The sequence below is a fragment of the Phascolarctos cinereus genome, unplaced genomic scaffold (assembly GCF_003287225.1).
Source record: "Phascolarctos cinereus isolate Bilbo 61053 unplaced genomic scaffold, phaCin_HiC Scaffold_7;HRSCAF=346, whole genome shotgun sequence".
NCBI lineage: Eukaryota > Metazoa > Chordata > Mammalia > Diprotodontia > Phascolarctidae > Phascolarctos > Phascolarctos cinereus.
In genome coordinates, this window is record NW_027556180.1 from 151,616,268 (window position 1) to 151,629,960 (window position 13,693).

The 13,693-nt window shown below is 40.0% G+C and overlaps 1 protein-coding gene across 1 annotated transcript in view; it reads left to right on the forward strand.

The window, feature by feature from the left end:
* UBAC2 (UBA domain containing 2) overlaps positions 1 to 6,822 on the forward strand; it is a 238,176-nt gene extending 231,354 nt beyond the window's left edge. The window contains exon 9 of the mRNA XM_020964054.2: positions 1,043 to 6,822. Within this exon, the coding sequence (XP_020819713.1) occupies positions 1,043 to 1,150 (108 nt within the window). The 3' untranslated portion in view covers positions 1,151 to 6,822. The remainder of the gene's footprint in view (positions 1 to 1,042) is intronic.
* Positions 6,823 to 13,693: the final 6,871 nt, after the last annotated feature.

The window sequence follows — 13,693 nt, forward strand, 5'->3', positions numbered from 1 at the left end:
CTCCCATTCCCTTCCCTCTAAGAGTACTTTACATCTCCCCTGTATATATCTTGTATGTACATAGTTGTTTGGTCATTGTCACCCCATGCCATCATTAGAATGTGAACTGCTTGAGGGCCAAGATTGTTTTTGCCTTTCTTTGTATCCCTACTGCTTAGCAAAATGCCTTAAATTTCTTAGTCGACTGGCTTGAGATCCTAAATAATTAATTATTTATAATTATTATAACATTATATATTATATGCGATATATGGGGTAGAACACATATGTAATACATTATAATATATAATTATACTATATTATATATTATTCTATATACTATATTATATTATAATCATTAATAATATATTTATGGGAAAATGAGTTCCAAACACAGAATCTACAGTCGTTTGTGTAAACACAAAAAAACTTTATATTTTCCATCTGCATTTGGTTTGGAGTATTTGTGCTTTGTTCTGCTTACCCACCATGGGTTGGGTGCCATTGGCTTCCTTGGGGTGCCGTAGCCCCAGACCTGTTTTCATCTCTCATTAATGAGCTTATTCATAAAAGATGGAAGTAGGTGCAGACTCTCCTCACTAAAAGAGATATGAGAAGTCTTTCTTGGTTGGAAGTCATCATAAGCTAAAATTTGTTATGTTACCTCTACCTCGTAGAGATACCCTCCCTGAATAAGGAGAAGACTTCTTGAAAAAAATAAAAAGAAAAGAAAACTTTGTAAGGAAATGTGGTTAGTTGTCCACACTGGAACAAATTCTCCTTTGTGTTTAAACCTTTATAAGTAGACCTGTATAAAATTCAAAGTCCTTTCTTTGCAGGGATCTCTAAAATATGTGTGTCTTCCCCTCTCTCCCCATTTCCTCTCCTTGAATGGGGAAAATACCCTATGTATAATTTACAGCTTATAGAAACATGATTTTCTGAGTAGTTAGGATTTTTTAATTACTTTTAATAAATCAAAGTATTATCCTATGAAAAAATAGGTCAATTTTTGTCTTTTGCCCACCAATAAAGAACATCTTTGCATTGCTTTCTATTTCAGGTTGCCCGACTCATGGAGATGGGATTTTCTAGGGTGGATGCTCTGGAGGCCCTGAGAGCTTCAAATAACGACCTTAATGTAGCTACCAACTTTCTGCTGCAGCACTGAGGAGCTTGAGGAATTCAGCTGACATGGTTGGCTTACCATCTGAGGCGGAGGCAGCATCTGCCTCCTGGATGACATTGAAAAATCTTTACCAAATGAATCCAAGGCAACAAAGCCATGTCTACAAAAACTAAGTTATAATGTTGGGTAGAGGGTAGGTATGGCCTGTTGCTGCCATGCCATTAAACCCCAAGGTCATTATGATTATACTATCTGAAAATAAGTTTGCCATTGAATTAGCTAGCATGTTCTTTTTTATCTTCATTTTGAAAAACTGGGTCTTTTCCTTAGTTTTGGGAATCAACAGTAAAGAATTTGTTACAGTATGTGTATAAAATGCTGAGAGAGTACAAACTTATGCAGCAGCTCAGGGCCACTGCAGAGGGGACATAGAAGCTGTTGTAAGTTATACTATGTTTATTATAGTACATTATCCCGCATAATCTTTTGATTGCAATAATAATATTGAAGGGAAAAGGGAATAATGTTATTTCAATAAGGACATATCAGATTATTCTTTGTAAAAGTTTTTTTAATTGTAGTTTTTTTTTCTCAAATTTATTTTTAAACCTAAAGGGCTATTCAAGCCACACCCAATACCACCTGGATACCAGAAGTATGATTTCTATATCTATTATAAATCGTATTAAGTAAGGACTAACTAGGGAAGCACTGAGTCATGCACTCCTCATTATTACCAATCCGGGGCAGATTTTCTAAGCCTTTCTCCCCTTGTCCTCCAGAAAAAGCTACTAATTAAAAAAACCTAGAAGAGACTCCAAAACAATGAAAAAGCTGTGGGGGGAAAAAAAGGATCTAGTGTTAACTCTCCCTTGAAAATCCAAAGTAGATCCGTAATGGGGAAGTGATTCAGACAGCAAAAGAATGAAAATGGAGCTAAAAAAACCAAACAAACCAGCTCGACGGCATCCAGCCGGCTTCAACAGGATCAGAATGACCTGCTGGATCTTCATGATGGCCTAGGTGAATACTTTATAGTTGACATGTGATGGATTTGTGAATAAGCTATCCATTATTTTCAGGAAGTGGAGATGAGGAACTCTAGCCCACCTTTTGTGTCTGGTTCTTGGGCTAAGTATTCGCCTGCTGAAAACTTAGATTGATTGTCCCCTGGCTGCACCACCAGCATTAGCCTCTCTAGAAGTGGCACTTCCTGGCAGCCACAAAGCTGGGAAGCTTGGCATCTCAAAGGGCCAACCCAGGGCAATGGAGAGGATATGGATAACATTTCAGAATTATCACCATAAGCAGAGAAAACAGAAATCAGGATTGGAAAGGAATGGAAAACGGAAGGGGAAAGAGAAGGCTGAAAAAAATCTTTATCAGATACAGAACAAGTAAAAATAAGGGAGGAAATGCAACTCCATTTGTCATCTGCAAAGTGAGCAGAAATGTATCAAATTGATGCAAATTTAGGTACATGATGCTCATCATAATAAAGTTTAAAATGTATTTTACCTTTTTAGTATTTTTCACATAGGATTGACTCAATCTAAAGAAGACTTTCTCCTAGGCTTTGAATGATGAAATACAGAAATGTTTATCAGGCTGCCTGTCTCTCTTTGGATGAAGAGCTTTATGGGAGAAAAGGGTTGGAGAGAGCTCTTGTTCACTCTAGCACTGTCTAGTTAATAGTAGCTATGTCCTAAAAGAATAAATGTGTTGCTAAGGCCAGATTCCAGGGCTCATAAGCATCACTGCAGTGCCTAGGACCTAGTAGGGCCCAAAGAACTTTGTGTCCCTCTGGCTCAAAGCTCCATCAGCAGCACCTAATTAGTAAAGTAATAAGAACAAGTAATCCTGATGGAGAGGTCTGAGGCCAAGTCATTAAGCATGTTCACGTGTAGACGGTATTGAAGCAATTCAGAGTGATTGTAAGAGGGGCACACATTTAATGTACTTTCAAAAAAAAAAGTGCAATACATATTCACATCATGTGTTATTTTTGTGTACATAGTCAAATAATTCATAACCAGTTCATCAGAGAGGCAGAGAGAATTTCTCTTCTAAGTTCCCAGTTATCTTAAATAACACTTAACTGGAAAATCAGGATCTTAAAGAAAGGTGTGTATTTTAAGGTCATCTGAAGCAACATTATCAGCATCTACACATGAGACTATTTTGGTCAGGACCTATTATTTCATCAGTTTATGGAACTTCCATTTCCATTAGTACCAGTTGGCAACTCCCATGTGATTCATAGTCTTAGAGAGTTGCCTAGGCCACTGAGAGGGTAAGTGTCTTACCCATAGTCATACAACTAATCTATTTGGGAGGCAGGACTGAAGCCCAGGTCCTTCTGACTTCAATACCAGCCTTCAATCCACTATGCCAGTCTGCCTCTCATATATTAAATATGGGGGTTTTTTCCTTTTAAAAAGGATTAATCACTGAGTGGTTTTGTTTGTTGTTTGTTACTGTGTTTTGAGAAACCCTTCCAATTCAGTTTTTATACTTAATGTTCTTCTCTACCATAAATGATAAGGCACTGCCTTCCTTGTTATCCCTTGGGGTTTGGGTTTTTTCCCCTCTTCTACTCACACAGCTTGTGGCCTCAGGATCTTTTTCTTTGTAATCACCTCCAGACTGTAAATCTCCACCCCTGTCTTAATACCAGTACTTTACTTTCCTTCCTGGCATCTTATTCCACACCAAGAGCTTCTAGCACTCACCATCCTTGCTCTACCCCATCCTTGATAATCAGCTGTTTCCCACCAGATGGCAAGCTAATCATCTGCTCCAAGTAAGCTTAGGTCCCAAGGGCTTTGAGTACAGGAAAAATATATGCACACCCACACCTTCCATCAGACATTGAAAATCTCATTCAGGTAGATAACATGATCTTTGAGAAAATCCAATATTTTCCTCCCATTGTCATGATTTGTGCCAGAGGAGGGCACCAAAGAGCCATGTTGATCTGTCATTAAGCCTAGAAAAGTGTTTGCGGATTATTGAATTAATACCATGCTGATTTTCATTATTAAGTGGGTAGGTTCCAGAGAGAGGCAAAAACCTTGTTAGTAGGTTCACCTGGCCTAAGGGAGAACCTTTATCAGTAAAGCCCTGATTGATAGAAGGGCCCCAGATAACCGCCTCAGCATAAATTACATTGAAGTTATGGAAGGAACATCAGAACTCTGATTGGTAAACTAAGCCCCACGTTATGAAAATACCCAAGTGCCATTTATGAAATGAAATCACTTTTTAATACCTGAACTTGTAATCTATTCCTACAGCAATAGTCCTTTCACCTCCGTAGGATCATGTCCTAAAATGTTTTGGAGGGAATTACAGTATAGTTCAAAGTTTATTTTACTGGATGTCTCAGGCATTAACTAATATGTATTGATCAAAAGAGATCTGATTATCTTCACTCTGCATCTCACACCTTTCCCTTGACCTCAACTCACACAGTGATTTTGAAATAAAAGAACGGGATTAAATGAGTGTCATAAATAGGGATCAGCATTTCTCATTGCAGTTTTATGGCTTTGACTAAAGATTTTTCTTTTTCATTTTATGTCAAAGCTATGTCAGAACAAATATAAAGGCAATCTGCTCAGACCACTGTAAGTGTACTATATCTTTTGTTTTTTAAGCAGCAGGATCTAGGGACCCCAGTCCCCCAAAGAGATAGCTTTTGCACTCTGAATTGAAAATGGTATTATAGACTACCTCCTTCGATCAACATATTTTCTTGCAATATTAGCATGCCATTTTAAAATAATCATTGTGTACTTTGGGGTGTTGTACAATAATCTCTTTTTATCTTTTAAATACAAGGAAATGTTCAAAGGGATCTATCTATGTGAGCAATAGATACAGGGGCCCTCTTTTACACTCCAGTTTGGTACAGGCCAGAAAATTCCAGATATTTTGTCACCCGGGGCATATTTTGTCTTCTGGGCATTCTGAGGTGGACCGTGAATGCCTGTGGCATTTTAGGAGCACCCCAGGATTCAGGTTGGAAGTGTAATGGATGCAGGCATAGCGTGGCCACCCACAAGAGGCCAACTCTGTGATAATGCCAGGGTGTTCAGAACTGCCCTAAATGAAGACTAAACAAAATTGAAGTGAGGGAGTGAAAAGTTGCCCCCAGAGCCCTTTGGGACTTCCGGCAGTGAACCTTGAATCAATTCCTGGGGATAATTCTCAATGGGGTAGTTCTCAGCCTCCTCCCTGGAGCACAGGATGGTTCTGACCCAAACTGAGAGGAAGTCCGTGTGGCAGCCTCCGAGCAACCAGACTCCACAGCAGGAAGATGAAAAATGAATTACTACGCACAATCACTACCAAGGGATTACTTAGCCTTTTATTTCATGGACCCCTTTGGCAGTCTGGTGAAGCCTACGGACCCTTTCTCAGAATAATGTTTTTAATTACATAAAATACATAGGATTACAAAGGAAACCAATTATATTGAAATACGATTATCCAAATTTAAAAAACAACCAAGGTCATTTACTCATCCGCCCCTTACCCCACTCTGAAGAACCCCTGATTATCCATCTGTAAGTAACAAAAGTAGAAAAGCTGTTTCAGATGAATCTGGCCTAGTACCATTATGTAGGCTTCCTGAGACTTGATTCAGTTCAGTTCAATCCAATAAGCATTTATTAAGCTCCTTCTAGGGCAGGGCGCTGCATTGGTGATACAGACAAAACAGAACCTGTCACTGTGCCCTAGGCTTAAATTACAGCCTTCCAGGAAGCTCCTGTAAATACCAAGTATATACAAAGCAATATCGAATAATTTTGTGGGTTAGCAATCTCTCACAATGGGACTGATAAGAAGTCTTCATGAGACTGGAAAAGTGAACGAGAAACAGATTGTGGAAGGCTTTAGTCTGAGGAGTCTGTATTATACCCTAGAGGCACCATGGAATTTTGAGGTGAGGGAGGAGGCGAGGAATGGACGTGGTCACATCCTTGTTTTAGGATTATTTGGTAGTTGGTTAAGTTTACCATCGGGCATTAAGACCTCTACTTCCCTCCAAGAGGATGGAGCCTCTTTTTACGATTTTGAAGGCTGTTCAAGGGTTTTCTGTGTAATAGGATTAGAATTGTAAACCCATGGGAACATGGTATATTTCATTCTTTATTGGTTCAAATCTTTGAACAGTATGGCAGTATTCATCAGAAGGATACAATAGAATGGTAAACAGAAGTGTTAGAGCATAGCTAAGAAATGGTCAACCAGCCTGATATTGTCTATGCAGCTTTTTTCATGGGGCAACTTATAAAACCTGCATTTTTGTTGTTTATGAAATACAAGTTTTCTCTATAAATAAAGCTTTCAGGATTGTGCAGCTGTTTTCAAAAGGTATCAAACTGCTAAATGTCTTCAGCCCAAATTTCAGTGGATGTGCGTTAACTGCTCAAGAGGCGGGACCTCATTGCGTTTAGATTCTCACATACATGTCTGTGGTGTTTTGTGCCTATTGATGCCTTAATGACCTATTAAAAGAAAAAAAAAGCGGTTATTTTGTTAAAATTAAGCAAACAGCTGGACTAAAAAAAAGCCAAATCCTGGATGAGCTACAAGAAATTCCCTGACCCACTTCCTAGGTAGAGTTATGACAATGTGGTTTGTGTTCTGGATGACCTAATTGTGACTAGAACAATGGTTTGGTAAAAGAAAGTTAAATCACATTATCTCCTGGCTCAGTCTTTCTTATTTCTAGCGTTTGAGTAAGTTTGCGCGTCAGATACATTTGTGATTCACTTCTTTAAAGGGTCTTGCTACCTACCACTTTCAAAGTAGCAAGGAAAAGTGCCCATCTTCTAGCATTTGCAGAATGTATCCATTAGGTTGGTTTCTCTACATACACCTTGACACACACACAGCTCCGACAGATGGTCAGTGCCCTGGTCTATCTCTCCAGTTCTTCATTTGTTTCCAGAGGAACTGGTGCTGTTTTGGAGCTGGGATGCTCCTTACAACTTATGTACTAATAGGCAAGGCACTTAATCCTCCTTTGAAGGCCTCAGCTGCCTCATTTGGAAGAGGTTGGACATCAGGGTTCTTCCCTTTTTTTTGTGAGCCCTACCCTTTGGCATTCCAATGGACCCCTTTCTTAGAATAATGTTTTCATAACAATAACAACAACAAAAACAATAATAAGTATATATTTTATATAATTTATGTACTATATTTATATTGTTTATATTATATATCTATGTATTATATTTTATAATATATAATTGTGGAAATGCTACATTTCTGTCAGAGATTAGTAAAAAATAACAAATATAATTTTTTTTTCTCATCCATGTTCACAACCTCCCTGAAATCCGTTTATGGACCAATTTGTTCTAGGTTAAGAACCCTTGGACTACAAAAGATCCCCTCCTAGCCCCAAATACTAACCCACAATCCTAACTAAATTTGGCTCACGAAAGCCAGCACACACTCAGTGGGTAGTTTTTGAAACCAGGCCAGCCCCTGGCCCCAGAAAGTTCTGGAGAGAGGGAAGTGATTCCAAGAACCTCTTCGTGGATTCTGATATTATCCCTGGGGACCCAGGAAGATAACAGGTAGGAACTTCCTACCTCAAGTGCCAGATCCAGAACTCTTCTCCTGCATCCTCATCCAGGCGTAGGGTCTGGCCCACAACAATTTCTTCCACTCAAAACCTATCCTTCCAGCACGGTCATGGGGAGTACCTGTCCTTGCTCCAAAGTAGAGGGTACAATTTGAACATAGCCCCTGACAGTTAAGATGAAGGAGAACAAAAAGGCAGCCAGAAGCAGCTATTGGGAAAGGCCTGAAGCCACTGACTTTATGAAAGGTGCTGTCCATTGGGCGATCATTACAGCATTCCAAAGCTGCCAACCTAAGAGTCCCAGGAGAACGTCCGAAGAACTGAATTTAGATAGAACTTGGAAGGGCCTATCTAACCTCTGAAATCAAATCCTGCCTAAGACGTTTACTAGCTGGGTGACTCTGGGCTTAAAACCTTCAGCCCCCATGTCCTCATCTATAAAATAAAGATGATAGTAATAGCACCAACCTCACAGGAGTGTTGGGAGGACCAAACAAGATCATATAAAGCACTTTGTAAACCTTGAAGTGCCGTAGAGACGCCAGCTACTTACGAATATTTTTTAAATAGTTGTTGGTTGTATATAGTACGCCAAGACTGTCTGCCTCTTTGTGTACTTACAGCTCCCTAGAAAGTCTCAAAAACTGCTCAATATTTGAACTACTGAATGCGAGCACTTCACTATCGCCAAATATTAAACAAAGTGAGGGAATCTTTTCTTGGAGTGTGCCCCCTACTCTGTACTGGAAGTTTAGAAATGGAAAGCCAAGGAATCTCCAAATCCCAGAGCCACCTGCCAGAAGTTATCCACTTCTCGCTATACATAGAGAAGTGAAATTGAAAACACAATTAACCGCTAATGACATGTTCTATCTGGTTTCTTGAAATGAACTTCTTAGCAACTTGATTTCCTACTTCTTGGTCCATACTGATCTCTTCTGTCCCCCTGCAGAATTCCTATGCTTAATATAGCACTCTTCATATGTGGACCACCAGAAAAATCAGCTAAGGTTCAAAACTCTCTGAGTCAATACCTACTCAGAACATAATTCACAGGCCCCAAGTAGTGTGTTTACTTTTGCTAGTCAGCCAGAAGATAACGTTATTTTAAAATAAAACATTTCATCAATAAGGTAGCAAGACTAGGTCCTCCTGTGCTCACATGGGATCCTCTTCCATGAGTTACCATACTACTTATAGGGAAACGGCATACCTGCAGAGAAAATGTGTGTCCAAGGAGCTCACATGGAGGGTATGTGTGGTCACAATATGCATGAAGAGAACATGCTAGGTACTGATGGGACCAACACACATGTTGATGGCATGCACATGGGAATGTTGGCAGTCAGGGCAATTTACATCAACGTTATTGTAAGCTTGCTTGTGATGCCATCATGCTCTTCTCAGGCAGGTATTGCAGCCCTGCTCTCTGCTGGATGCTTTATGTCTGTGCTGGGTTTCGTGTCTATAGTGGGTATTGTGAAACCAATGCTGGTTTCATGGTCACCCATATCTGCTCCCATCTACTGAGCTTTTGTTCTCCAGAGACATCTACTGATTCTCTACTTTTATCTACTATAGGTGTGGTGCCTAGAAAGCACCTTTCTAAAAAGTATGGTCTGGGTTAATGGACACTGAACCACCATACCCCCAGCTGAGGGTAGCTGAACAAAATCCAACCAGGCCATGCTAAGATTAAGTATCTTCTTTTGACCTTGTAGCTGGTGCTGATTTAAAGTCCAATATACTAGACAACTATTTGATTGAGGGTTAAAACACACACACACACACACACTTGTAAATCCCATTAACTTCTGATTAGGGGTTGTGCTCATTAAAAACTCATTCTGGGGATTCTATCCCCCCCAAAATCCTACTTCATGTAGTCTAGGATTAAGAAACCCAGATTATTCCTAAGATCCTCTTTGACTGGCATATAGATCCATCTAAGCAAGAACAAACACTAATAAAGAGGCAAGGGCATTGCCCTCCACTCTCCTGGCCCACATTCCTGCTTTTATTATGTTTATCTGTTACCACTAACAACAACCAAAACAAAGGCTGGCTTTAGTGCTGTGTTTGATCTCGGGTCCTCCTGACCCCACATCCAATATTCTATCCCCTATGTCACCCAGCTGCCTTCATTGGCATAGATGTATGGAGTGAAAGCCAAGAGGACATTGGGACATGGTGGAGCGGGAGCTGACCTCAGAGCCAAGGAGACCTAACAGTTTTACTTCTGACATAGTGCCTGTGTCAACCCAGGCAAGGTACAGAGCTCTCAGTCCTCTGGGCAACTTTTCAAAGACTATAAATTTCAGGGAAGGTGCTGCCCTAAATTGTTAGAAGAGTTGTCTATGCCAATGAAATAATAAGTCCACTACTGATCTCATGCATAATTTACATGGAACAGTAATGGCAAGTGCAAAGCAGTATTTCCACTAAGCTAGAATCTTGCCCAGGCCAAGGATACCTCCTTACTCTCCTTACCTATAATGGCTAATAGCTAGCATTTACATAGTGTTTAAGGTTTCCTTTATACATATCTCACAGCAACATTCTGGTAGGTGCATTTATTATCCCCACTTCATAGATAAGGAAACTGAGTCTATGAGGTATTGGATGCTGGATTTGAACCCAGGTCCTCTTGACTCCAATTCTAGCACTCTAGCCACAGAATCACCCAGCTAGAATGGTAGTAGGATGGACTATAATCTCTAAGGTTCCTTACAGATGTACAAGCTGAGACATGGGAAAGACCTTAGCTTAAAAAGGGCAACGTCTCCTGCTGCATCTGGGGCCATCACCAGTCATTAGACCTGCATCCTGCTGCTGGATTCTGATAACTCTGGAAGGAAAGAGAAGCTGATGTTTTTGAACAGCCCTGCCTCACTTAAACCCAATTCACTTGCAAGTCAAGACATTACCCTCCTGATGTCATTGGTCCTGTTGGAGAAAGAAGGACAAACAACAACCACCATTCTGTGCCCAGGCATATGGCTTTCAGTTGTTCACACTGAGCTGAATGTTAACTAGGCCAGTCTGGGTTCTGGGCCGACTTTATCGTTTTAAAGAGATGCCTAAAACATGAAGAGTTTAAGGTCACATAGTATATGTCACAGATAGGATTTGAACCCAGGTCTTCCTGACTCTCTACCCAATTAGGCCACATACAAAATAAATATAAGGTAATTTTTTAGTGGTCAGGTGGATACTAGCAGATTCGAGGAGCACAACAGGCTTCATGTAGAAAGTGGTGTTTGAGGGGATTTGAAGGTGAGAAATTCTAAGAGGCAGAGATAAGAGGGGATTGTGTTCCAGGCATAGTGGAGAGCCAATATGGACAGTGTGAAAAAGAGCAAGAAGTCCAATTTGACCAGAAGACAGAATGCAGGAACTGGAGTAATGTATAATAAGGTATGAAAGGTGAAGTTGGAACCAAGTTGTAAAAGGCTTTAAAAGCCAAATGCTGGGCCATCTCCAGTTGTCCTGCTCTATAGCTGGCCACTGGACCCAGATGGCTCTGGAGGAAAAAATGAGGCTGGTGACTTTGTCCAGCCTTCCCTCACTTAAATCCAATTCACTTGCAAGTCATGGCATCATCTTCCTGATGTCATGGTCGTCTTCGAGAATTAAAGACAAACCATACCACACAAAAGCCAAACAGAGGAATTTGAATTTGATGCTAGAGATGACAAGAAACCATTGGAATTCATCATATCATCATAGTCAGACGTACACTTTATGAAAATCACTGACAACTTTCTGTAGGATGGATTGGACAGGGAAGAAACTTGAAGCAGCGAGGCGAATTAGGCCAGCTTCATTAAGTCCAGGCAAGAGGAGATGAGGAAAGGGATGATGGCCAGTTAAGTGGAAAGAAGGGCTGAATACTAGAAATGTTATAGAAGTAGAAACAGTAAGGTAAAGGAAAGTGGGGAGTCAAGGATAGTGCCAACCTTTTAAATCTGGATGACTATAAAGATGGTGGTGCTCTCAAAAGAAATAGGGAAGCTTGGACGAGAGACTGGTTTTAGGGAAAAGATAATGAATTCTGTTATATACTTGATAAGTTTGAGATGACCATTGAGAGATCTACTTTGAAAATATATCCTTGACAGTTGGAAATGCATGAGTGGAACTGAATATGTAGATTTAGAAGTCATCTGCAAAGAGGTGATAATTAAACTCATGGGAGTTAATGAGGTCACAAAGGGGAGTGAAGAAAAAGACTAGAAGAGATGGAGCCTCAGGGAACATCTGTAATTAGGGGGCACATTATGGGCGATGAATTAGCAAAGGAGACTGAGAAGCAGTGGTCAGACAGGTAGGAGGAGAAAACCAAGAGAGAGACATGTCACAAAAACCCAAAGATGAGAGAATATCCAGGAAAAGGGTCAGGAATGTCAAATGCTTCAGAGAGGTTAGGAAGGGGAAGGTTGGAGAAAAGACCACAGCATTCAGTAAGTAAGAGATCTTTGGTAGTATTGGAGATCATTAAAGGAATTAGATCACATCAGACAGAGTACTTTTAGCTGAGTAATAAGGTTACAATCCAGATTGCACAAGGCTGAGCTGAGTGAGAGGAAATGGAAAGAGGAAGTGAGAGGAGAGGAAATCCAACTGCCCACCCTACACAGGAATACCCTCTACAATGGCCATGACAGGTGGTCACACAGTTTCTGCTTAAACACTTCCTGTGATACAGAGCTCGCCACCTTTAGCCAGGACCTGGAACTCATCTTGTTCTAATACCAGATGACTGGTAATTCTTTTCCCTGCAGAGCCTCCTTTTCCATTTCCCTGCCAAAGGAAGGGAAGGAAAAAGAATTTATTAAGTGCTTACTATGTGCTAGGCACTGTACTTAGCATTTTATAAATAGGTGCTATAATTATTATTATTATTATTATTCCCTTTTTATAGATAAACAATGTGACGACCATAGAGACTCACCTTTCCTTTATTCAAGGACTCTCTGGGCTATGTTTTGTTTTTTCTAGCACCTTTCATGTCATTTTAGTCTGTATCTAATGATATTTTCATATAATGAAAACTCCTCAAAGACCCATCTGTGCTTCCTGAAGTATTTCTACCCTTGGGAGTGAAGTTTTTAATAATAAAATGCACCCCCATAAAAATCCTGTAAGGATGTATCATCATCATTCTTCTTGGGCCAGACTTGTCATTTCTTTAGTATAAAGAAATTCCCTCTGCAAACATAGGTTGGCAGGACTGACAGATTAAGTGAATTAGCAAAAGTCACAAAACCAGTGTATTAACAACCTCCCAGCTTCTCGCTTCATGCTGCTTTGCATGAGCAAGGAAACAGGTCCAGATGTCAGATGACTCACCCAGAGTCACAAAGCTGATAAAAAGTAGCATACTTGGGGTTGAAACCTATCTCTCTTGACCCCAACCATAGCACTGAAAGATCTAAGAAGATAAGTAGGTAGATAGATAGATGGATAGATGGATGGAGGATGAATAGTTAGGTAAATAGGTAGAGGAAGGATAGAGATTTTTATAGATAGATAAGTAGATAAATAGATATACATATATCCCTTCCACATCTTAGGCATTAGGGGTATGCCATGCTCCCATTTCCCCGCCCTCCCCCCCCGCCCCAGCATGATCTGGAAGATCCACGTGAAATTTTTTGACCCTCCCTTCGTACCAAAGAAGAAGTCTGGACTATTATAGTATTAAAAGACAAAATATATTGATATTATACAATACTATACATATATTTTGTGCATTTCTGAGTTTGTAAACTTTATGTGTAGTCTGCAGCTTCAGCAAAACTCCCCAAAACTTTCTATTCAATTTCTTATGCCAACCTGCAATATTTTGAAACCACAATGGGAAAAGTCATGATGTAGACGAGACAACTGTATAGATAGGTAGGTAGATATAGACAGAAATAGTAAAACATATTAAAGCCCCTTTGCTAACACAGGTTTTACTCTATTTAGTTTTCATA